This window comes from Hyla sarda, chromosome 4, assembly GCF_029499605.1.
Source record: "Hyla sarda isolate aHylSar1 chromosome 4, aHylSar1.hap1, whole genome shotgun sequence".
In the NCBI taxonomy this organism is placed as follows: Eukaryota; Metazoa; Chordata; class Amphibia; order Anura; family Hylidae; genus Hyla; species Hyla sarda.
The window spans coordinates 404,416,586-404,441,812 of NC_079192.1; the positions used below are offsets into that span (position 1 = coordinate 404,416,586).

At 46.2% G+C, this 25,227-nt stretch overlaps 1 protein-coding gene across 2 annotated transcripts; it reads left to right on the plus strand.

Annotated features, from left to right (window-relative positions):
• Positions 1-21: 21 nt before the first annotated feature.
• Positions 22-24,994, plus strand: NUP50 (nucleoporin 50). Of its 2 annotated transcripts, none has more exons than XM_056517455.1 (8): positions 22-179; positions 9,409-9,487; positions 13,033-13,116; positions 13,206-13,380; positions 14,886-15,512; positions 16,926-17,013; positions 17,575-17,693; positions 21,311-24,992. In XM_056517455.1, exons 2-8 carry the CDS (start codon positions 9,419-9,421, stop codon positions 21,511-21,513), a joined length of 1,365 nt encoding a protein of 454 aa, XP_056373430.1. In that variant the 5' UTR covers positions 22-179; positions 9,409-9,418; the 3' UTR covers positions 21,514-24,992. The 2 variants fall into 2 exon arrangements, with proteins under 2 accessions (XP_056373430.1, XP_056373429.1); XM_056517454.1 differs by lacking the exon at positions 22-179 and adding an exon at positions 4,648-4,836 and having other exon boundaries at positions 21,311-24,994.
• The last annotated feature ends 233 nt before the right edge of the window (positions 24,995-25,227 follow it).

Genomic DNA, 25,227 nt, shown 5'->3' on the forward strand with positions numbered 1-25,227 from the left:
GTTAGTTCCGGAGTTTGCGCAGTGGAGTCTAACCTGTCGGCGCTCTTACAAAATGGCCGCCTGAAGACGTTTCCCGCCCTGGTTGTGTCGCTGGGGTGGTCGCTGCATGTGAGGAAGGACAGAGGCGGATCGGGCCAGCGTGTGTGAAGTGACGGGGCCCCTACTCGTGTCTACAGGAGGTGAGAATGGCGGCTGAAGACGGGGGAATCCTCTCTCACATGGGGACTCGGATGACGTCACTGGCGTGAGCATTATGTTATAGGCCGGTGTTTCCCAACCGAGGTGCCTCCAGCTGTTGCAAAACTACAACTCCCAGCATGCCCTGACAGCCGCAGGCTGTCAGGGCATGCTGGGAGTTGTAGTTTTGCAGCAGGTGGCTACTAAAACTATTGTACGGCTGCAATAATGCTATTATACAATATATTTGTACTTTTATCCTTTTGCTTTACTTATTATTATTATTTTTTTTATATATTCCCCGCAGTGTATCGCAGTTTTACCGGAAACCATGTGACGCAATGGGTTTTGTCTACGTTGTGGCCCATATGTGGGATCGTATAAAAAAAAAAAAAAAAAAACACAGCTTTTATCCATAAACAGCGCCACACTGCTTCTCAGGTTGTATGTGGTATTGCAGCACAGTTCCTTTTAAAGGGAATAGTATTCTAATACCACACACATCCTGAGGACAGGGGTGGCGCCGTTTCCGGATGATGGCGGCTGTGTGTGGTATCCCGGCAATGGCCGGATGCTGCGTAGAGAGTTAAAAAAAAGGGAACGCCGGGTGCACATTTGCGCTGTGGTCGGTTCATGGGTTGTTCAATTTTGTCCCTGCTCTTTAGATCGGTGGTGACCCCCGACTAATTGTGTTTTGCCCCTTTAGGGGGATACATTTTAGAGTGGGGATCACACAACATAAGCCAGTGTTTCCCAAGCAGTGTGCCTCCTGCTGTTGCAAAACTACAACTCTCAGCAACCGGGAACCACAGCTGAAACCGGACATCGCCGATCGGGTGCTGATATCTGGCATTAACCCTTTAGACACTGATCAAAGTTGATTGCAGCGTCTAAATGCAATGCGTATAAATGCCGGTAGCTCAGTGAGCCGGAAGGTAAGAGACGACCTCCTCCTCCTGTCCCCTCAGCTGATCGGATGCCGATTGGACGAGCCGGAAGGTAACAGACAGGCGGAGGTCTCGTACCTTCCGACTCGTCCGATAGTGCAGGCAGCCTGTATAAATGGAGCGCCAGTGACACTGATAAACAACAGTACTTACCTGGTCCCCGTCCGTGCAGTCGTTCTTCGGTAATCTCCGGTTCCGTCAGCTCATGGGCTTGGGACATGGGCGGAGCTTAGTGATGTCACTTCTGCCGAGTCCCGCTGCTAGAGGACAGCAGCGGTGACATCACTAAGCTCCGCCCATGCCTCAAACCAGGCCCGGAGCTGAAGTTAATGGAGGTTACCGAAGAACGACTCCACGGAACAGGGTGAGTACTGTTGTTATCAGTGTCGCCTGCACTATCTGTCTGTACCGACAGGTTAGTGCAGGTGACACTGGTGACAGATTTCCTTTAAAAGGGTACTCCGCTGCACCTTGGAGCGAGCAGCAGGGTCCTGATGTCATGCCACGCCTCTCAATGCAAGTCTATGGAAGAGGGGCGTGATGACTTTCATTGAGGGGGCGGGGCGTGGCGTGGCGTGACCTCATGAACCCCGCACCCAGTGTTCTAACCGAATGCGGGGTGCTGCACAGAGAACGTGGGGGTCCCAGCGGCAGCCAAGTACGATTTAAAGCGGGCGCTTTAAATCAATGATCTGCACCGGCTTTTGCGGTGCCATAGGCCGCTGCCACCACCCGCTTCTCTCCCCCTGCCTGTCCGGGGGTCCTCCTGAGTCCTATCACCGCCCCAGTCCCCCTCCCCCCCCGCACCGCGACCCCCACCAACTGGGGATCGACCGATTTATTGGGCCGATAATCAGTGGAGGTTAGGGCAGATAACTTATACCGATATTCCGGTATAAGTTATCGACTATCCCCCCGCGACACCGCTGCAGATCATTGATTTAAAGCGGGCGCTTTAAATCAATGCACTGCAGTGGCTTTTGCAGGGCCATAGGCCGTCGCCACCACCCGCTTCTCTCCCCCTACCTGTCAGGGTGGTCCGGGCCATCCATCCTTCCTGTAGTGTCCGGAGGCGTTCCGGGTGAAGGGTGAACCGGTCCGGGCTGTCCTTCTCCGGCGGTCATCTTCTCCACTCCGGGCAGGCTCCGGCCTAGTACGCTGCATAGACGCCGCTGCGCAGTGACGCCCGTGCGCAGCGACGCACCTGACGTCACGGCGTAGCGGCGTCTATACAGCTATTAGGCCGGAGCCTGTCCGGAGTGGAGAAGATGACCGCCGGAGAAGGACAGCCCGGACTAGTTCACCCGGAACGCCCCCGGACACTACAGGAACGATGGATGGCCCGGACCACCCCCATTACGGGTAAGTTTAATTTTTTTTTTATTGACTCGGAGGGTGGGGGAGGGGCCCGACCGGTATAGCGGTATGGGCAAAAATCCATACCGGTATATCGCCCAGCACTACGGTGGGGGGTGCGACGCGGTGGGTTGGGGGGGGCGGTCGCGGTGCAGGGGCGGGGTATTATCGGGTTATCGACAAGGTAATTGCCAATACCGATAATGCCCAAAAGCGTGATTATCGGCCGATAATGTCGGCCATACCGATAATCGGTCGATCCCTACCACCAACGCACCGCGCCAAACCCCCCACTGCACAGCACCGCCCCGGCCCCATTGCCTCCCCTCATCCCCGGTTTTATAATTACCGGGGTCCACTCTACATCTGGCTCCGGTGGCGTCCTCCTGAGCTGTCACTGTGCGCACTGACGGTGACATCACGTTGAGGGCGTCACAGCGCAACGCAGGAGCCAGAAGTAGCGTGGACCCTGGGAACAGATAATTATAAAACTGGGGATGGGGGAGGCAATGGGGCGGTGCGGTGGTGGGGGGGCATTATCGGCAAGGTAATTGGCGATAACGCCCAAAATCGTGGATATCGGCCAAACCGATAATCGGTCGATTCCTAGCGCGGACCCCTGGAACAGGTAATTATAAGACCGGGGATGGGGGTGGTTGGACCCCAGGACAGGCAGGGGGAGAGAAGAAGCGGGGTGGCGGCAGCGGAGGTCTCTGGCCCCGCAAAAGTCGCTGCTGTTCATTGATTTAAAGCGCCCGCTTTAAATCATTGATCTGCAGCGGCCTCTGCGGGGCCGGGTGGGGGGGAGACGACAGCCGATAACTTATACCAGAATAAATTATTGGCTATCGGCCTGAAGGGTCACAGATTATCGGTATCGGCCCTAAAAAATCGATATCGGTCAATCCCTTAAATATATATGGCACACACTCGATCACAGCTGGTCCCAGTGCTATCTAAACTTTTAGAATGTAGTCCAGACGTGTCAAAAGTTTATTCAGATGACAAAAATGTAAGTTGTTCAAACTGTATAATACTGTCGCCTTGACTATTTGGGGCATCTCTACCACCTTCAGCCTATAAAGCAGTGGTCTTCAACCTGCGGACCTCCAGATGTTGCAAAACTACAACTCCCAGCATGCCCGGACAGCCATCAGCTGTCCTGGCATGCTGGGAGTTGTAGTTTTGCAACATCTGGAGGTCCGCAGGTTGAAGACCACTGCTATATAGTACTACTTGGGCCCTGTATGTCACAGTTTGCAGGCACTGTGTATTACTAATAATTAAACACTATTTAATATAGATATTTTTACATTATGCGGCATTACTTGGGCACTGTATGACCCTATATGCGGGCAATAAATAATACAGGTTATTAAAAACTGTACAGTATAGATATTTCTACACTGTATGGCGCCACTTGGACAATTGGCGTCACTGTTTGTGGGCACTGTATAATATTAGTAACTAAACACTATATAGTATAGATATTTGTTCGATATATGTCGCCACTTTCACTGTCCGGGCATGCTGGGAGTTGTAGTTTTGCATCATCTGGAGGTCCGCAGGTTGAAGACCACTGCAATAGAGGGTGGAGGGATCCAGACATGGGACATGGTCATGTCCACCTGGAAGTAACTAGATTTGTATGACCAAAGATGTGTCAAAGATGGAGTCAAAGCGCAATTGATTGTGGCTCTAAATGAACACTGTCAGCTTTCTCCCCCCCCCCCCCCCCGCACTAACCAGCGGTACTGGCTGCTAGTGCGGGGACGCTGATCAGTTTCATGCTTACCGTTCCCGAATCCGCCGCGCCATTCTGCCGTAATATTCTATTTTCGGTATATGCTAATGAGTTTCTAACTGGCACTCTGACGTCAGTGCCGCTGGCCGCAGCGTCGCCCTTCTCATCAATATTCCTCCCCTCCCTCTTCATTACAGAGCGGAGAGAACAGGGAGAGGCGGAGGGAGGGGAGGAATATTGATGAGCTGGGCGATGCTGTGGCAGGCGACACTGACGTCAGAGCGCCAGTTAACCTGGTTGGCGCCAGTTAGCCCCTCATTAGCATATAACGAATGGCACGGCAGATCTGGGGCTAACTGGCGCCAACCGGGCTAACTGGCGCTCTGACGTCAGTGTCGCCTGCCACAGCATCGCCCAGCTCATCAATATTCCTCCCCTCCCTCCGCCTCTCCCTCTTCTCCCCAATCTGTAATGAAGAGGGAGGAGAGGAATATTGATGAGCAGGGCGACGCTGCGGTCAGCGGCACTGATGTCAGAGTGCCAGTTAGAAACTCATTAGCATATACCCAAAATAGAATATTACGGCAGAATGGCGCGGCGGATTCCGGCACGGTAAGCATGAAACTGATCAGTGTCCCCTGCGCTACCAGCCAGTACCGCTGGTTAGTGCGGATGGGGGAAGGTTACAGTTTTCCACGAGGAGTGTAGCGGGATTTATGATCCTATTGTGCCCGGGCTGTAAAAAGTGATGAGTGTAACGGATGAGTGTAACGGATGAGTGTAACGGATGAGTGTAACGGATGAGTGTAACGGATGAGTGTAACGGATGAGTGTAACGGATGAGTGTAACGGATGAGTGTGTGCATTGTTATAGCCCCTAGAGGGGGCTATAACACTGCGTAAAAAAATAAAATAAAATAAAAAGTTAAAGATTATCTAACCCCTCCCCTAATAAAAGTCCGTATGACCCATTTCCCATTTAAAAAAAAAGACATGGTATTGCTGTGTGCGGAAATTTCCGAACTATAAAAATATATTGTTAGTTAAACAGCGCAGTCAATGGCGTACGCGCAAAAAAAATTCAGTCCAAAATAGCGTGTTTTTGGTCACTTTTTATACCATAAAATTTTTTTTGATAAAAAGTAATCAAAAAGTCCATTCAAAACAAATGTTACTGATAAAAACTTCAGATCATGGCGCAAAAAAATGAGCCCTCATACATCCCTGTATGCGGAAAAATAAAAAGGTGAAAACGATTTTTAAAAGGTAAGGAGGAAAAACTAAAAAAAAACGCTCGGTCTTAAGGGGTTAAAGGGATTATCCCAAGATAGGATAGGTGACAGGTTTCTGATCATAGGGTCCAACGCCTGTCAGTCGTAAGTTGATTCAGCAGCTCTGTAATGGGTTTAGCATCTCAAGTGACCTCAAGGATGAGATCCGACAGCATCCAGGAGTGCAGAATCCTTATGTTTGGGGCGCCCAAAAAAAATACATGAAACCTGTCAACCTGTCATGGTCTTTGGGTTGTAATGTTCTTGGTGGTTGATTTGAAGACTCTGCACTTCTGCATGCTGTCAGGTGTCATGTAGATATATCAGTTTTTGAGAGTGCTGAGATCCCCACTATCTATAATTTTGTAATAAACTTTTCACACCTCGGAGACATGTCAAAAGTTTTAGTCAATCGGGGTCGTCGAACTGAGACACTCGCTGATTATTTCAACGAGCCGAGAAGAGTATGGGGGGGGGGGGGGGTTAATTCATAGCGATCTGTCCTGTTGTGTGTTCTCAGAATTCTCACCCCACAGGCCTGATCTTTACAACAATGTAGCATGTGCTCGCAGCTAAACACGTGTTTCCGTCATTTGCCGGCCAAAAATCCTGGGTCTACTTCCTGCTATAGTAAGGGGAATAGGAAACCTGATGAGTCAGCAAGTAACACATGTGCTCTGAGCTCCTTGGTCAGTGTTTCCCAACCAGGATGCCTCCAGCTGTTGCTAAACTACAACCCCCAGCATGCCCGGACAGCCGATGGCCGTCCGGGCATGCTGGAGTTGTAGTTTTGCAACAGCTGGAGGCACCCTGGTTGGGAAACACTGACCTAAAGTAGCAGATTATCATTTGCTTCCCCAAACAATACCCTGAAGTGCATGGCATTTTTTTTTTTTTTTTCAGTAGTTTCTGTGAATAAATTCATTTGAATAGGACAATTGCAAAATAATTTGTGCCACAAGTTTTGAATGTTGAAACTCCAACCGATTTGTAGCACAGAACCAGAAGAGAGAACACACTTAGGCTCATTAAAGTGATCAGTCTGGGTCTGAACACTCAAACCCGACTGATCAGAACCTTTGACATAACTCTAAATCTTGTGAATAATAATTTAAAAAAAAATAATAATTTTTAGTCCCAGCTATGCTCCGTCCCATTAGGGACTGTTAGACTTTCTTTCCCGCTTAAATGGGCACTGTCACTAACGTTTTTTTATAAAGAAACAAAAAAAATATAAATATATATATAATATATTTTGTAGTACTTATGTACTTCAACATATTTCTAAAATACTTCAATTACTTTTTTGCGGGGTTATAATATTGTATTTTGCTTTTGAAATCCAGCCACTAGGGGGCGGCCAGCTGCAGCCTGCTGTGACGTCACAGCTGATTTCAGACCAATCCCAGCCGGGCATCGGTCCGAATTCAGTCAGCCTGCGCTTGCTTCCTGCCTGTCAAGATGAGCTAAGGGCGGAAGTCGGCCCCCAGCAGGCATCCGTGACATCTTTCCTGTTGGGGAAGTCTGCCTGGTAAGTGAGCACACTACCAGGTAGACAAAAAGCCATTTCTAAGAGAAGTAAAAAAAAAATCAGAGAGGGGGTTAGGGATAGATGGGCAATAGGCAGGGACATAAAAAAAAGGATGGTGTGAGCTACTCTTTAACGGACCCTAAATGGGTTGGAGAGCTGGTTACCTACAGATCCCATTGATTTTGCAAGGGGTGCGTCAGGTGTCCATTATTCTGGAGGAATGAGCGTAGAAAAATACCGGCCATGCAGTAATTTTTCCTCTGCTCCGCTCCTGTCATTTTGTACCACTACTTTTTAGCGGAGCTCAGCGGCTGTGTAAAAGTAGCCTTAGATTGTCGTCCTTCTTTACATTGCTAAAAATTTTCTGTATTTTTTTTTTTTTCTCATTAAAAGGTTTATTTAATTTTTTACATAAATAAAAGAAAGCGGGAGGGAGTTAGATCAAATAATATAGACAAGCAATGACTTCTTGCTGCCATTGGAAACAATCATCATCCATAACAAAAAACGGGGGGGGGGGGGGGATGATTTATCAAAACCTGTGTAGAGGAAAAGTGGAGCTGATGCCCAAAGCAACCAATCAGATCGCTGCTTTTATTTTTAAAAAGGCCTCTGAACAATAATCTACCCCAATATGTCAATATTGAAAACAAAAATGGTAAGGGGGGGGGGAACCACACAATTGGACACAATAAAGAAAACCTAATAAGCAGTATTATGACAAGAGGGACACATTGGTCTAGCATAGCAAGTTACAGGTATGAGGACATCCTTTTCAGTGTTTTTTATCTATTGTTTTATAAAGCTTTCCTATGGTTCTGGTGGCAGAGTTGCTTGGTTTTGTGCCAGTTGAGGATTATTGGACTGGCAGTTTGCCATTCTGTAGTTTGGGAAGGTGCTATCAGGGACTGCTATTTGGGTTATAGGGTTAGTCTTATCACAGACTGAGCCACCATAGTGCTAGGGTAAAAGTCACTGCTATTCACACCCTGCACAGTCATAGCTGTCCAAACAGTCCGCACCAATATCTGCAGCTGTAAGAGCATTCTCAGAGCTGTAGGATTGGAACAGCTGCAGAACCAAACAGGTTTTCTTGATAGTTTACGCTTAGAGTACCTGTCATCAAGTAAAACTTTTATATTGTATACCTTATGTCATTTCGGGCAATATATCTTCATTAAAAAAAACAATATTTCAAGCAGTTTTTACCTGTTCAAAAAGTGGCCACTAGGGGTCTCTTTTCTATACTGTTCTGCAGGCCCTGCATAGCCTCCGGACCAGTGCTGGATGGGCACTGGTCCGATTTCCGGAAGTGCGGGTGGGGCGGAACATGAGCGCGCTCCCTGGCTGTCAATCATGCAGATGGGAGTGAGCGCTGCGCGTCCAGAGGTATCTGCAAACAGACATAGTGAACGCCCCCTGCCTCTTGTCCCCGCCCCTCACATAGGCTGTCCGGCCATCAGCGTTCACTGCAGCGCTGATGGTCCTAGGACATAGTGTGGCACATATTACTCTGTCCTGTGATCGAGGTATTTTTTATGTAAGTATAGAGTGTGGCACATGTTTGATGCTCACTTTGTACAGCAGGGTGCACAGCAGGCAGCATGCTCCGATGTCCCTTCTCTCTGTATGCCTCGTGATGTGCATAACAGGGAGGAGGGGACTCGGCCTGCCTGCCATGATTGGCTCCCTGTTCTATGCGAGCTTCCGAGCGCAGCATAGAACAGGGAAGGGGCGGAAATGTTACCATGCAGACTTCAGGTGACGTCACACCTGCCTGGTAACGCCACTCACAGCTAAAGCAGAGGGAGAGTGAGCAGAGTTTATAGAGCAATATCTTGATAAATAATGGGCCAAATTGAAAAAGACAAAGTGCTATGGACTTGGGAGGATGAGGGAAACAGATATGTTTCCCTGTTTACTTAGTGGTAGGTACTCTGAGGGTGCGTACACACGCTAGTAACTAGCAACGGGTTTCCCGCTGTGAGTTATGCTACCATTCATTTGCATGGGTCCGCGGGCAGTATGCAAATCTGACACTATTGCAGACTGCCTGTGGACCCATTTAAATCAATGATTGCGTAACTCGCAGCGGGCAACCCTCTGCTAGTAATAGTATGTGAATGCACCCTAAAGGGGTTACTCTGCTGCTCAGCGTTTGGAGCAAACTGTTCCGAATGCCGAAGCCAACGCTGGGAGCGCATGATGTCATAGCTCCGTCCCTTCATGATGTCATGCCCCGCCCCCTCAATGCAAGTCTATAGGAGGGGGCGTGACGTCCGTCACGCCCCCTCCCATAGGCTTGTATTGAGGGGGCGGGATATAATGGTTTGCACGATTCCTGAATCAATACTAAACTTCTCGTGTCCTTCTTTTTTTCAGTGCTGGCAAAATGGCAAAGAGAATCGCAGACAAGGAGCTGACAGATCGCAACTGGGATCAAGAGGAAGAGTCTGAGGATGTAAGTGTTTGGGTTACCTGCAGCCTCTTACAATGTCTTTGAATGCCAACATATGACAACTAAATATTTAGATCTGCGAGAATTAGCATTTTCAGTGTTTGAACAGAACTTGCAAAGTACCATGGATACAGCCTTTTGGTCTGTCAGTCCTTTTTTTTTTTTTTTTATTTATTTTATTTTTTTCCCCTTCTCCCAAATTCAAAGTTTATTAAAAAATGTAATGTACAAACAAGAACAACTGTATGGAAGTCAGAGACTTACAAATTAAATAGTCAGTAGAAGTCGACTAAAGCGACTAGTGTTACATTGCGTAGTTATCATTTCGACAAGGATATGTCAAAAGAACAGAACAGAAAAGAAAAAATAACCGTGGTATAGTAAGGCTAAAGAACAAGACACAATGTAACAGGGTACAATATAGCTGGCTGTGTGTGACCATGCATTGAGGGGCTCAGCTGATGGAATATCGATCATAATATACTGATAACACCAGAAAGGTACCTTGCGGGCAGGACAAGTTCCGGACCTCCATGACATGCAGCCATACGGTCAGTTCTTTTTATCAACAAACTGAGGGGTCTGAAGCATTAAGGAAGTATGAGACAATCATGGAAAAGATAGGATACCACTAGAGATGAGCGAACTTACAGTAAATTTGATTCGTCACAAACTTCTCGGCTCGGCAGTTGATGACTTTTCCTGCATAAATTAGTTCAGCTTTCCGGTGCACCGGTGGGCTGGAAAAGGTGGATACAGTCCTAGGAGACTCTTTCCTAGGACTGTATCCACCTTTTCCAGCCCACCGGAGCACCGGAAAGCTGAACTAATTTATGCAGGAAAAGTCAGCAACCGCCGAGCTGAGAAGTTCGTGACAAATCAAATTTACTGTAAGTTCGCTCATCTCTAGATACCACAGTGCAGCATGGAAAGTAGAGTAAAATACAGTTTAAAGTTATGTGACATTACACAAATCCTTTTGTAAAAGGGTTAAAGTGGTATTCCCATTAGAGCTGATTATTCCCTATCCATAAGATGGGGGATAAGAAGCTTATTGGTGAGGGTCCAACTGCAGAAACGGCAGCAGCACCCACGTAAATAACAATACCTTCCCCGAGCCCCCTCCGGCATACAGCCTAAAGTACCACTCTCTGCCCCCTAGCCTGATGTCATACTGACCTTGTGCACCATGTATGGACAGGACACTTGTCTGACAATTGGGGCTTGTGCACCCTAACACCAGCAGGCACAGCTTCCTCTCCATACCCCATCACCAGCAGGCACAGCTTCCTCTCCATACCCCATCACCAGCAGTCACCGCTTCCTCTCCATACCCCAACACCAGCAGTCACCGCTTCCTCTCCATACCCCAACACCAGCAGTCACCGCTTCCTCTCCATACCCCAACACCAGCAGTCACCGCTTCCTCTCCATACCCCAACACCAGCAGTCACCGCTTCCTCTCCATACCCCAACACCAGCAGTCACCGCTTCCTCTCCATACCCCAACACCAGCAGTCACCGCTTCCTCTCCATACCCCAACCACCAGCAGTCACCGCTTCCTCTCCATACCCCAACCACCAGCAGTCACCGCTTCCTCTCCATACCCCAACCACCAGCTGTCGCAGCGCCCCTCTCCATACCCCAACCACCAGCTGTTGCAGCGCCCCTCTCCATACCCCAACCACCAGCTGTCGCAGCGCCCCTCTCCATACGCCAACACCAGCAGTCGCAGCGCCCCTCTCCATACGCCAACACCAGCAGTCGCAGCGCCCCTCTCCATACCCCAACACCAGCAGTCACCGCTTCCTCTCCATACCCCAACCACCAGCAGTCACCGCTTCCTCTCCATACCCCAACCACCAGCAGTCACCGCTTCCTCTCCATACCCCAACCACCAGCAGTCACCGCTTCCTCTCCATACCCCAACCACCAGCAGTCACCGCTTCCTCTCCATACCCAAACCACCAGCTGTCGCAGCGCCCCTCTCCATACCCCAACCACCAGCTGTCGCAGCGCCCCTCTCCATACGCCAACACCAGCAGTCGCAGCGCCCCTCTCCATACGCCAACACCAGCAGTCGCAGCGCCCCTCTCCATACGCCAACACCAGCAGTCGCAGCGCCCCTCTCCATACCCCAACACCAGCAGTCGCAGCGCCCCTCTCCATACCCCAACACCAGCAGTCGCAGCGCCCCTCTCCATACCCCAACACCAGCAGTCGCAGCGCCCCTCTCCATACCCCAACACCAGCAGTCGCAGCGCCCCTCTCCATACCCCAACACCAGCAGTCGCAGCGCCCCTCTCCATACCCCAACACCAGCAGTCGCAGCGCCCCTCTCCATACCAACACCAGCTGTCACAGCACCTCCTCTATCCTTCCAGTAATAGTAGTGTGCACATCTGTGAATCTGTAGCTGGTGTAGGCTGTCAAGGCATGTTGTGAGTTGTAGTTTTGCACCAGCTGATGAGCCAAAGGTTGCAGACCCAGTGCAGCTGACCCAGAGCTAGTACAACTCACAGCATGCCCTGAGACAGCCTATGGCTCTGCAGCTGACCTAAACCAAATCTGCAACAACTAGCATTTTACACTAATAGTATGTTATAGTGCCACATGCTGGGAGTGGTGATTTTTGTTTGGGTCAGCTGGAGAACCATAGGCTGTGTCAGGGCATGCTGCGAGTTGTAATTAGTTAGTAATTATCTTCACCTCCTAGCATGCCCTGACACAGCCTATGGCTCTGCAGCTGACCCAAAACTAATACCACATTTTATCTATTTTACTTTGAGTGGATGAGGAAAGTCTTTTTTTTTTTTTTTCTCCAAGCACATCCTTAATTCTCAATTTCAGCCTAAAATTTTCATTTCGGTGCACCACTAATATATTAGTGAAACTCCACCGATGTCTATACTTAAGACTCCTATTTAAAACACTAACAAAGCTATTTACAGAGGGACAATGGGCATAAACAGAAAGTGCTAGGGAGGTAGGAAAATATGAGTAGCCACATCCCCCTGATGAAGCCTTAGCAAAATGTACGTTGGTGTATGCAGGTAGTTTGTCTCGGGCAGTGTACATGGCAGCTATTTGTATGTCTTTTTTTTTTTTTCTGTTTTGAGCGAATTGCTTATGTTTGTACTTACTGTATCCATCATGTGTAGCCGTTTAACATTTGCCTTCTCTTTTCTAATCTTTTCATACCTCCCTGGCACATGTTCCTATTTATGCTCATGGTTTTTCAGCTGCCATCACCACCTTATCTGCTGTGGGCCTAGTCTAGTGCCTGATATCCTTTCTATGCTCTTTATCTGCTTTTATATGTATGTTATCAATAAAATTGTAAATTTTTTATGTAAATAAAAAAAAAACTATTTACAGAGGCTCAAAACTTCTGAAACACTGGACACTGTTGTTCCTACTCTGTTGTCCTTCTTTCTTATAAAGGCTGTAAAGCCATCGCTTGCGAGATACAAAACAATCTTTTAAATCTAGCAGCCTTTTTACTGTATGCCTGTGTTGTTTTATCATCCGTCTCACAATCTTGCAGGCTGGGACGTTCTCTGTTGCCAGTCAAGATGTTTTGAAGTGCAGAGAAATTAAGAAGGCAAAAAGGAGAAATCCAGGAAGTGAAGTAAGATCCGCAACGTTTATGTGACCGGACATCTAAATGTGATGTGAAGCTGAATATACGTTTTTGTCTTTTTTTTCTTCCCTTTTTAGACTGAGGGCAGTGGCGCTTTTAAAGGATTTAAAGGTTTATTCTCAGCATCTGGAGCAAGTTTTGGTGGATTTGGAAGCGACTCTGCTGCAAAACCTTTTCCAAGTCTGACCAACGGAAGCCGCACAACATCATTGTTCACCTCCAAGCCTGCGGGGGAAAACAAACAGTCTTTTGGTGAGTTTTTATTTTATATTTTTTTAATGCCGCTCTGCTTAGTAACCATGCTATAACTCTAATACAGTTTTCTTATTGTAACGCCTTTATTTATGTAGAAAGCCACAAGTAGATTTCCACATTGATTGAGTCAGGTCTATTGAGCCAGGTCTAGACACAGCAGATTTGCACTCAGCAGCAATTTACAGTACGGTGCAAGTATCAGTCCCCATCCACTTGATCTGTATAGAATACAGTGCATGCTGTGGATTTTCTTATTTGCAGCATACTCATTCTGTTGTGGGGAAATGCTGTGGATTTATCCCCTTTAGTGAAATCCTCTGTAACACAGGCAGGAATGGGCCCAGCTTAACATGCTTCTCTGTGGATATGACTCTTTGAGCTAAAGGTACCTAGAGAATTAAAAATAATAAAAGTAAAAAATATCCATATTCTCTGCAGCACTACAACATGGAAAAGGAAACTTTACACAAATGAAGTGTTCTCTGTGTAATACTTTCTATTGAAGGGTTTATCCAGTAGAAAATTTATCCCATATAAAGGAATGTGTCTAATCGCAGGGCATCCGACTGCTTGCATCCCGACAGGCCCTCCATGCATTCTCTAGGAGAGTGCACGAGACAGCAGAGTACATTGATCTTGCATCTCTGACACTCTCTGGCTGGGTTCACATCACATTTTTATCAATACAAGACTTCATACGGCTGAGGGGAGCTAAAACCTTCCGTATGCCGCCCGCATGTAATTCATTTCAATGAGCCGGCTGGAGTGAAACACTGACCCCGATCGGCTCATTTTTGCCCCATATGTGGTTTTCCCACCGCACCTAAAACCGTAGTCGACCGCGGTTTGAGGTCCGGTGGAAAACCGCATACGGGGCAAATTGAAATGATTTACATACAGGTGGCATACGGCAGGGATACGGGAGTGCAAGGTTTTAGCTCCCGTATTGGTAAAAACGTGATGTGAACCCAGCCTCATAGAGAATGCATGGAGGGGCCATGTTGACCCCACTCTGTGCATGCTGGAGTACCCCTTTAATGATGGGCTGGTTCTTCCAGAGTGAGGCGCTGGATCTTCTCTCCATTCTAACATGTAGATAAGCCCATTGATTTTGGTCCTAAGCAGCTTGATGACATCCCCCCTGAAATGCTGCACATTTGTTCCAGATTTTTGAAACACTGCAGCAGATTACAGTTCAGGCGGGTAAGGTTTGGAAAATTTCAGCATGGAACAATTTGCATGCTGCAGATTTGGAAACTTGCCGCATGCAAGTGTAAACAGAATCTGTTCCGCTTACACTTGTGCTAACAGCAGATGAAACCCAGTGAAATAAGGATGTTTAATGTAATTTAACCATTCTACAGCCAGGGAGCACAACTTGGATACTTTTAGAAAACCACTGTAAGTCCAAGCTAGACACCTATTTGAATGTAAGATAGGGCTCTGTTGTACCTCCTTTTATATACCTATATTTGGCTTATAGTATTTATCTTATTCACCAGGATCTCTCTTTACAAACGGTCCTACGTCTACAGCCACTGATGGAACTTCTAGCACTGCAAAAACCAACGGAGAGAAGCCTTCACCTACCTCTAGTTCTGGTCCAAATAAGTCTGTTGGCTCCACCGAATACAACAAACAGTTAACGTCCCTAAACTGTTCCGTTCGTGACTGGATTGTGAAACACGTGAACGCCAATCCACTGTGTGATCTAACGCCTATCTTTAAAGACTATGAAAAATATTTAGCCACCATAGAGCAGAAATATGGAGTGAATACAGACAGCGGATCTGAGAGTGACAGCTCCAAGGGCACTCCAACCATTCCATCGTTTCTCTCTGCAAAAGTGGAGACCAAACCAACTTTTTCTTTTACTTGCAAAGAGAGTAAATCTGAACCTCCAGCTCAGTCCTCTCCAGAAAAAAAGTCTTCTCAGCCGGCTTCCCTGTTCTCATTCGGTCAAAAGACAGATACTAGTAGTTTTGGTTCATTCGGCTCAGGGACAGCAGCGGGGTTCTCTTTCTCAGCAGGAACTGCCGGTCTGTTTGGTAAAGATACAAGTAAGAGCAATATCGGAACAACTTCATTTTCTGTTCAGTCGGTGCCAACTAAACAGAGTGAAGATTCAGGTAATTTGATTATGTGAATGTGATATATACAGGATAACCCTACAGTAGTAAGTTGGTTTTGGCCATTAGTTGAATATAGGGTGATCCCTGTTTCTAAATCACTTGGAGGATCAAGAATGGCTACTTTTACCCTTTTAGATCAGTCTTTCCCCAACTGTTGTGCCTCCAGCTGTTGAAAAGCTACAATTGCCAGCGTGGTCGGGCAGTCTTTGACTAGGAATTGTAATTTTGCAACAGCTTGATGCACAGTGGTTTGGAAATGCTGCTTTAGATACTGTGGGTCAATGCACACAAAAAAGCCCTTGATACTGAGTAATTAAGACCTACTTTCCCACCAGTGGAACATTGAGCATACTGGGCGTTTAGGTTGCTGATGCAAATTTCTGACATGCTGTTTAGAGTGCAGATTTTTTTTGTTCGATTTGGCTGGAGAATATACTTGAGCAACTTTAGGTGATTTTCTACATGAAGCTGGGTTCACACTTTCCTAACACAGATGTGTTACGTCTTACGTGTTGCGCCTGCAAGTCCTGACCTGACTGCAGATCTTGTGAGCCAGACTTATAGCTGTAAGTTTGGGTCATCTAACCTGTGGTCAATCCAAATCTTGTGACCATAATGCAGACATGAAAATAGGTCATGATTTGGCTACTGTGGACCCAACCTAAAGCCTTTCAATCTGTAATTATTTTACCACAATAAAGAAGCCTTAGGCTCCTTTCACATTGCTGTTGTGACCCGGCAAGCAGAAAAAGGAGGGGAAAATAGCAGGGGGAAAGAAAAAAAACTGCACCCGACGGACCCCATTATAGTTAATGGGATCCATAGGGACCCATTGGTACACGCTGTGCCCCTTCCCGATAATAAGCCTAACAGCCATTTTCGGTTGGGGCACAACGGCAGCGTGAAAGTAGCCTTAGTCAATACGCTTCATCCTGGCATTGTACTGCATTGTTGCCTGTTCACTTCAATCGGGCAGTGCGGTGTTACATTGCACCACTTCTACTTATAGTGCGGCAATTGTAAGAATGATCAGAGGTAAACATTAAAGACACTGCAACACTTTCCAGAACACTTTGGCCCCTTCAAACAACTGATCAGTGGTGGTGCTGGGCACCAAAACTCTCACTGACTGACTTGAGAATAAGACATCACTCTTTGACATTATGTAACCCATTTGATGTCCCCTTTATAATAGTTGTAAAGAGCAGGGTCCCAGCTGCCCCAGGTAGCCCTTTTAGGTTTTTTCTCCCATAGAACAGACATTTGTGTACATTTTTTTTATAGCTTTCATCTGACAGTTTTTCTCTTGATAGTGTCTTCTAGATATCTGAAAGTAATTTTTTTTTATTTATTTATTTTTTCTTTAGCTATGTTAGATTATTTTATTTGTTTTTTTCCTAATAATTTTAGGTGGAGGTGCTGCTGATGAGGAAGCAGAAGAGCCACCAAAAGTAGTTGTTCAAGAAATAAAAGAAGATGATGCCTTCTATTCCAAAAAGTCAGTATCAAGTGTTCTTACTAGTATCAAATGAATAATTTTATGTATAAAACCTGAAAGGGCAGATTTAAGTATTAGTAATGAATGTGGCTTTTTGAATAGACTGTGGCGCTGTTGAGTTAATACTTAACTTCTCTAGTTGTGGATTATTTTTTATTTTAAACATTCATGCCATTTGCTTACTTCACTTGTCAATACTGGTAAGATTAGCCATTGCCTCTAACTACAGGCAGTGTATGAGTACAGACTTATTGTGACACTAGTTAATCCTATGAAGATTGTTACAGCTTGGAACGCAGTGCGCACACTATAAAATGCATGTGTGTTACTGGTTGTAGCTGCTCATGTGATTCTGTACTGATGCATCATAAAATTGATGACAAAGCACAGAGGCAGGGATAAATCTAAAGTTCAAGGTGGTGTCTGATCAGAAGTGTAAACAGTTGAATGGGGTCCAAGACACAACATATCCAGAGCTTGATAGAGAATGAAGTGAGGGAAGTGGAAAGTTGTTTCCCTTGGAAGTCATCTTAATATGACAAGTATAAAAATTATTTCCAGGTGTAAACTGTTCTACAAAAAAGATAATGAATTTAAGGAGAAAGGTGTCGGCACCCTTCATTTGAAGACTTTAGGCGATCAAAAGACTCAGCTGCTGGTCCGTGCTGATACCAACCTTGGTAAGTACCACATCTTTACTTAGCACATTAAAAAGCTTCATATTATAAGATGTTATGTAGTATTTTCACTATGTATTCCTGAAAGCGAGACTCATTATCCTGTTTCATAGGGAAAATGCAGCCTTTTATAATGTAGCGCTGATCTGTCTCCTACAGAAGGGCAGTCAGCGGTCGTGATTTGGCAATGACCCTTCCTGTATTAAGTTAACGCCTATTTAGCAAGTATAAAAGAGGTTCTAAAACTCGTCAGCCTTCTTTATTTGGAGTCTTACAGCTTATTCCTTGTGTGACTGTTTTTTCTGGCCTATTGATTTGATGGGTTGGAAAATATGCAGCAGCGAAATACGCTATAAAGTGTTGTCCAGACATGTCAATAGTGTAGATTACAATATTTCTGTGTCCTGAAACCCACTGTGATCGTACGTCTAACCCGGTGAAATGTGTGGCAGCATGCTTCACTCCCCAGCTCTTTCAGACCTGACTCCACTCCATAAACTATAATGGAATAAATGAGGCAGATAGGAAGGCAGTGAAATGTGCTGCTGCTGCACAATTCACCAGGTTAAAACTCTCGATCACATTGGGTCTCAGGACTGAGACCTGGTGCAGTCTAAACTTTATGATTTTTCTGGATGACATGTCAGAAGTTTATTTTAATTACAGCAATTTAACAAACATTTGTCCTGCACGTGAAATGTGATTCTCAAGTCATTAAAGGGGTACTCCGGCGCTAAGACATCTTATCCGCTATCCAAAGGATAGAGGATAAGATGCCTGATCGCGGGGGTCCTGCCGCTGGGGACCCTCCGCGATCTTCCACGCCGAACCCCGTTAGAATCAGCCCCCGGAGCGTGCTCGCTCCGGGTCTGATTACTGGCGATCACAGGGACGGGGCATAGTGACGTCATGGCTCCGCCCCCGTGTGACGTCACGCTCCGTCCCTTCAATGCAAGCCTATGGAGGGGGCTTGACAGCTCACACCCCCTCCATAGGCTTGCATTGAGGGGGCGGAGCCGTGACGTCACTATGCTCTGTCCCCGTGATCGCCAGTAATCAGACCCGGAGCGAGCACGCTCCGGGGGCTGATTCTAATTGGGTTCGACGTGGAAGATCACAGGGGACCCCCGCGATCAGTCATATTATCCCCTATCCTTTGGATAGGGGATAAGATGTCCTTAGCACCGGAGTACCCCTTTAAAGGACAGAAAAATGCAACTCCCACTTGTGATAGATAAATCGGTCATTTGCAGGGTAAATTCATTACATACAAGTCATGATCCTTATTCTATCCAGTTGTGACTGAATTCTGGATCCTGACTAGTAGAAGCTGCTATTCTGAGTAACAAGTGGCAAAGAAACCATTTCACTTTATTTTGTGCCCGCGCTTCATTGCCCTGTTTAGAATTACATTCTGGACCGCGTCTCTAAGAATACTTCATCACATCACGTTCACTTGACTTCACCAGCATGAAATGTGCACTCAGACTATTAATGTACTTTACATATCAATGTGTTTTCCCCAATGGAGCTTTGACTTATAGAGATTGAGCCTCTTCAGAGATATATTCCTCTTGTCTGTGGTATTGGCTCCAGTGTGTTTCTTCCTGATGTCAGTCACTGTCAGAGGAATAATAGATGATTTTTGTCATGTTGAAATCGGAACGTTTTGCTGCTAGAACACACTGGAGAATACATAAAAACTGCCTCAAAAACAATCACGGCTCAGCTTTCAATGAACCAGAGTTTATTAATATTGGAAACTGAGCTGGGATTGGTAAAAACCAGACAGTTTTGTTCCAGCAGCAAAATGTTCTGTTTTTAACTAAAATCATTTCTTATTCCTCTCACATTGACTGACATCAGGCAATAGGACCTGAAGGATATAGAATAAGGCGTTTGTTGCTCTATACTTGCAACAATACAGTAGGCCAGGCATGTGCTTTGTATACTGTACACTAAAAGAAATCTTATCTACAGTATCCATACAGTTGCATACGCGTGGAAAAGATCTAAAGCACCTTAGAAATCGAGTGTGGTGTAAACATACTAAACACTGAACTGTGCTGAAAAAGGGCTAGAAGTTTGGTACTTGTTCCTTTAAATAATATACAAGTGTATACAGTGGTCCCTCAACATACGATGGTAATCCGTTCCAAATGGACCATCGTTTGCACGGATCCCTCAACATACGATGGTTTCAACAATGTAAAGTATAGGACAGTGGTCTACATCCTGCGGACCTCCAGATGTTGCAAAACTACAACACCCAGCATGCCCGGACAGCCAACGGCTGTCCGGGCATGCTGGGAGTTGTAGTTTTGCAACATCTGGAGGTCCTCAGGATGTAGACCACTGGTATTGGAGGTTATACTCATGTGTCTCCGCCGCTCCGGACTGTCACCACTGCCCTGGATGTCGCCTTCCATCACGGTTGCCCCGTCCCAGGGGTGTTCCTGACGCCCCGGCAAGGCCTCTGCTTCCCCGGCATCCTCGCTCTCCGTCGCTATGCACGCCGCTCCTATTGACTGACGGGACGACGTGCGCAGCGACGTGATGACGACGATGGAGAGCGCCGACTATGCAGGGGATCCCGAAGAAGACGTGCCGGAACCCCGAGGACAGGTAAGTGATCGTCAGCGGACCACACGGGGCACCGTAAACGGCTATCCGGTGGCAGCTGAAGCAGTCTGCGCTGCCGGATAGCCGTTTATGCGATGGCCCCGACATACAAAAGCATCGTATGTTGATGTTGTCTTCAACATGCGATGGCCTCGTGGCATCGTATGTTGAAATGATCGTATGTCGGGGGAGGGGGGAGGGGTCAGTGTATAATGTACAAGTGATGATGTAGCTTTAGAATAATTCATTTTTTTTTAAAAATGTATGACTATTAGTCTGTCATCTAGGACCTGATCCTAAGAATAAAGGGCCGCAGCACTGAATCAAAGCAGTGTTCTCATTTATGAAATTTTCCTTTGTCTGAAATCTGCAAATTGTCTTTCTCCCGTTGACAAATGACACCTATCCAATCTTCTCCTATGGAACTTCCGACATGTGACCTAAGCAGCAAAATTCTAATTGAGATCAATGAGGGGCTGCTGCTGTGAGCAGAATCAAATTCTTCTGGAAATCTCTGTAGTTGTGAACGTAGCCTAAGTCTTGTCACCTGAGGTCTGACCCCCAACTATCATAAAGCAATGACCTATCCTAAAAACATTTCCACCTTTGGTGTTCTCTGGCATAGTAGTTTCTCTGGAACTGTCCAGAGAAGGAACAATTTCCCATGGCAAACCTTTCCTGCTCTGGACAGTTCCTGACATGGACAGAGGTGTCAGCAGAGAGCTCTGTGGTCAGTCAGAAAAGAAATTAAAAAAATAAATTAACTTCCTCTGTAATATACAGCGGCTGATAAGTACTGGAAGGATTAAAACATTTTTAATAGAAGTCATTTACAAATCTGTAACTTTCTGGCACCAGTTGATTTAAAAAAAAGTTTTATTTTTATTTATTTATTTATTTTTGTTTTGAAAAAGGAATATGCAAAGCAACTCATCACAGATTGCATTCCCTACTTTTTTTTGTGAATAAATAAACTAATATCACGTCTATAATTTCAGGCAACATCTTGTTGAACATTTTGGTTCAGCCCTCTATGCCATGTTCACGGACAGGGAAGAACAATGTCATGATTGTGTGCGTCCCTAACCCTCCTGTCGACGAGAAGAACCCGACTGTTCCCGCCACCATGCTCGTCCGGGTGAAAACCACAGAGGACGCCGACGAGCTGCACAAACTTCTTTTGGAGAAAAAGGGGGCCTAACACCCAAATGCCTTCAAAGGATTCTTCTCTTTGCCAAGATGCTGCTCATTTATTGAACTTAAGGGTTGCCATTCGTCTAGTAAAGATCAATTGACCCCCGTTATCTTCTCACTGCAGAAAGATTGTTTTCGTAAGTTTTTCTTTTTTGTTTTTGTTTTTTTTTCGGGAAAGATTCGGATGGTAATAAAGCTTTAAGGAAAACAGTGTTTTATGTACGATGTCAAAAAGGAATGCCTGCTGTCAATGTGAATGGCTCGTGTATCACAGTCAAAGCCTTAGTTGGTCCTCCCACAAAAAACTTTGGGAGATAAATGGGAAAAACCCAAGTGTAGTGTGAGCAGTAAGAACTTAATCTGTTCTTCTGCCCCACTTTTGTGCTCTTTGCGCTCCTTTTTATTTTTTTATTTTTTTTTGACAAAATGTTTCCCCCCCCCCCTTTTGTGTGGTTAGTTAACGTTTCTTCTGTATAATATCCAGTAATGTTTATTTTAATGTGTTCTTCTGAAGTGAAGCATCTTCAGAACAGCACAAATGTCTTAAAGGAGTGTTTACATCTTGGAATATTGCTGCATATCACTAGGCCAGTGTTTCCCCAACCAGGGTGCCTCCAGCTGTTGCAAAACAATGGGAGTTGTAGTTTTGCACCAGCTGGAGGCACCCTGGTTGGGGAAACGCTGCACTAGGAAGCCATACTATCACTTTATGAACAATGAGATCTAACCTCTAAGATTCCCACCTATACTAAAAATGCAGGGGACACAGCACTGGTTAAGGGTGTTTTTATATTTATACTTTTTTTTTTTTTAGCACAGCTGCTGTACTCAGGTTGTGTATGGTATTGCAGATCAGTTCTATTGAAGCAAATGGAATAGAGTTGTAATACTGCACACATCCTAAGGACCGGTGTGGCAGTGTTTTTAGGAAAAAACTCCTTTTAAGGGTTGGTTCACACATGCCACATTTTTCTTCAAATTTTCCTACTCATTGAAGTCAATGGGTAGCAAACTCAGCTGCAGAAAATACACAGCAAAATATGATATGCATAACTCTACCCTAAGCATGTATTTTCCTACCCATTGAAGTCAATGGGAGCAAAAAACGCAGCTGATTTTACTTCCTAATTGACTTCAGTGGGAAAGAAAATATGCAGCAGCAGATACTCAGCAAAATACGGCATGTGAGAATGTACCCTAATGGTGCGTTCACACGTACAGTATCCTGCGCAGGATTTTATGCTGCAGATTTCAATGTAAATCAAATGACTGAACACAGCTTCAAATCCTGCCCATCAAACCTGCGCAGGATACTGTGCGTGTGAATAGACCCTAAGGGTCCGTTCACACGAGCAGATTTTTGTGTGGATTTTCCGCAGCTGATCTACTGCTCTTTTTATTCTCAGCTGCTTATTTTTTACTGCTTATTTTATCATTTGACTGATCAGCTAAAAATTAGCAGCATAAAACAAAGCTGCAGAAAAAAAGCAGCTCAAAATCCGCAGTACAATACACACTAGAATATGCATTCAAATCCGTTCATGTGAACGAGCCCTAAGGGTACGTTTACGCTGCAGATCTGCTGCTGAAGGACCCCTTCATGGTGGCTTTACATGTGCCTGCTCGGAGCGGAAATACACCGCTACGAGAAGACACACTATGTGTGAGTCGCAACGCGCATGCGCAGTATAGTCGCACATCACAGCTACTCTCTGCCTAGCTTATGGAACAGGGGGAGTGGTCGTGTTGTGTGCGAGTACACCACGCATGCACGGCGACTCGCACAGCGCTTCAGTGTGTCTGCTCAGAGCAGGCACATGTAAAGCCACCATGCAGCGGTCGTTCAGCGGCGGATCTGCAGTGTAAAATATGCTGTGGGTCCGCTCGTGTGAGCGTACCTTAAAGGTGTATTCAAATCCGCTGCTCATTTAAAATTGTAATATCTGCACCTGCAGATCCGGTGTGTGATTACACACCCACAGGGGGTTATGCACATCTGAACGTAGCCTAAGAGTAGGGTCACACTTACAGAATTTGCTGTGTATTTTCTGCTGATTATTGTTTGTTTTTTTTTTAACCCTTTGAACTCAAGGATTAGAAAAATTGGCAGCAAAATACGCTTCGGATGTTGTACGTGTGACCCTTCCCTAAGGCCATGTTCACACGGCGGAATTCCACCGAAATATTCAGCTTGAAAATTCCACTGTAGCAGAGTCCCATTCCGCTGTGGAAAATCTTATTTTTGCCAAAACATTGCATCTGTTCAATGTTTTTTGCAGATTCCGTTAGGACAGGGGTCTCAAACTGGTGGCCCTCCAGATGTGGAAAAACGTCAACTCCCAGCATGCCTGGACGTGCCCAGACTAATAGCTGTCGGGAATGCTGCAATTTAAAGTTTTGCAACATCTGGAGGGCCACCAATTTGAGACCCCTAGGCTAGGAAATGCGTTGCCGTCTATAGAGACGACTTGTTTCCGCCTGTGGGTTCCGGAGGAACATTCCACACATTTTACGCTGTGTGAACATGGAATGCCTTTTGCTGTTTTTCCCGCACAGTGCCGCCCAATCACCTGGCTGTGCTAGGAACTGCAGCTGGGCCCATTCAAGCGACATGGTGCTTAAGAAGGTACATGGTGCTAAACCGATGATGCATTTTCCTGTTTATTAAAGGGTGTTTAAGAAATCGGGCCGTCCACATTCATATAGTGATACCGTATCCTAGCAATACCCAATCCTTTTATATGCTGGGGGTACCCCTGAATTTGTCTGTGTTCATACCGGCCAGACTGTCAGTGCTTGATCAATCTTCCCAATACACTTAGCCATATAACCAGCCAGAGCTGGAAATTTCCAAGGAACGAGAACTTCAGAAATGGCACTTATGACGTCATTATGTTGACTCTGGTTTTCCAGAATGGAAATGTATAACAAATTAAAGTTTAGTATTGTTATTTAAAGAGGTACTCGTCTATAAAACTTTTATTTTATTTTTTTCAATCAACTGGTGTCAGAAAGTTAAACAAAGTTGTACTTCTATTAAAAAATCTTAATCCTTCCAGTACTTATCAGCTCTGTATACTACAAATTAGGGATCGACTGATTATCGCTTTGGCCGATATTCACGATTTTCTAAGTTATCGGTATCTGCAATTACCTTGCTGATAATGCGGGAACTTTAAATCAGTGAACTGCAGCAGGTTCAGAGGCCACCACCGCCGCCCGATTGCCTCCCCCTTCCTATCCTCTGGCCAGAGACCTCCGCCGCTGCCCCATTGCCTCCCCCATCCCCGGTTTTATAATTACCTGTTCCCGGGGTCCGCGCTACTTCTGGCTACTGTAGCGTCCTGCGCTGTTGCTGTGCAAAGACGAGTGACGTCCTCAACGCGACATCAGTCAGTGGCCCGGCGCACAGTGACCGCTAAGGACGCCGCCGGAGCCAGAAGTAACGTGGACCCCAGGAACAGGTAATTATAAAACTGGGGAGGCAATGGGGCGGCGGCGGTCTCTGGCCAGAGAATAGGAAGGGGGAGGCAATCGGGCGGTGGTTGGACTCAGGACCCCAGGACAGGCAGGGGGAGAGAAGCGGGTGGCAGTCTCTGGACTCACAAAAGCCGCTGCAGTTCATTGATTTTAAGTTCCCGCTTTAAATCATTGATCTGCAGCCGCTTCTGCGGGGCCAGAAACAGTATCCGGGAATACCCGCATACGCACCCTCATTTTA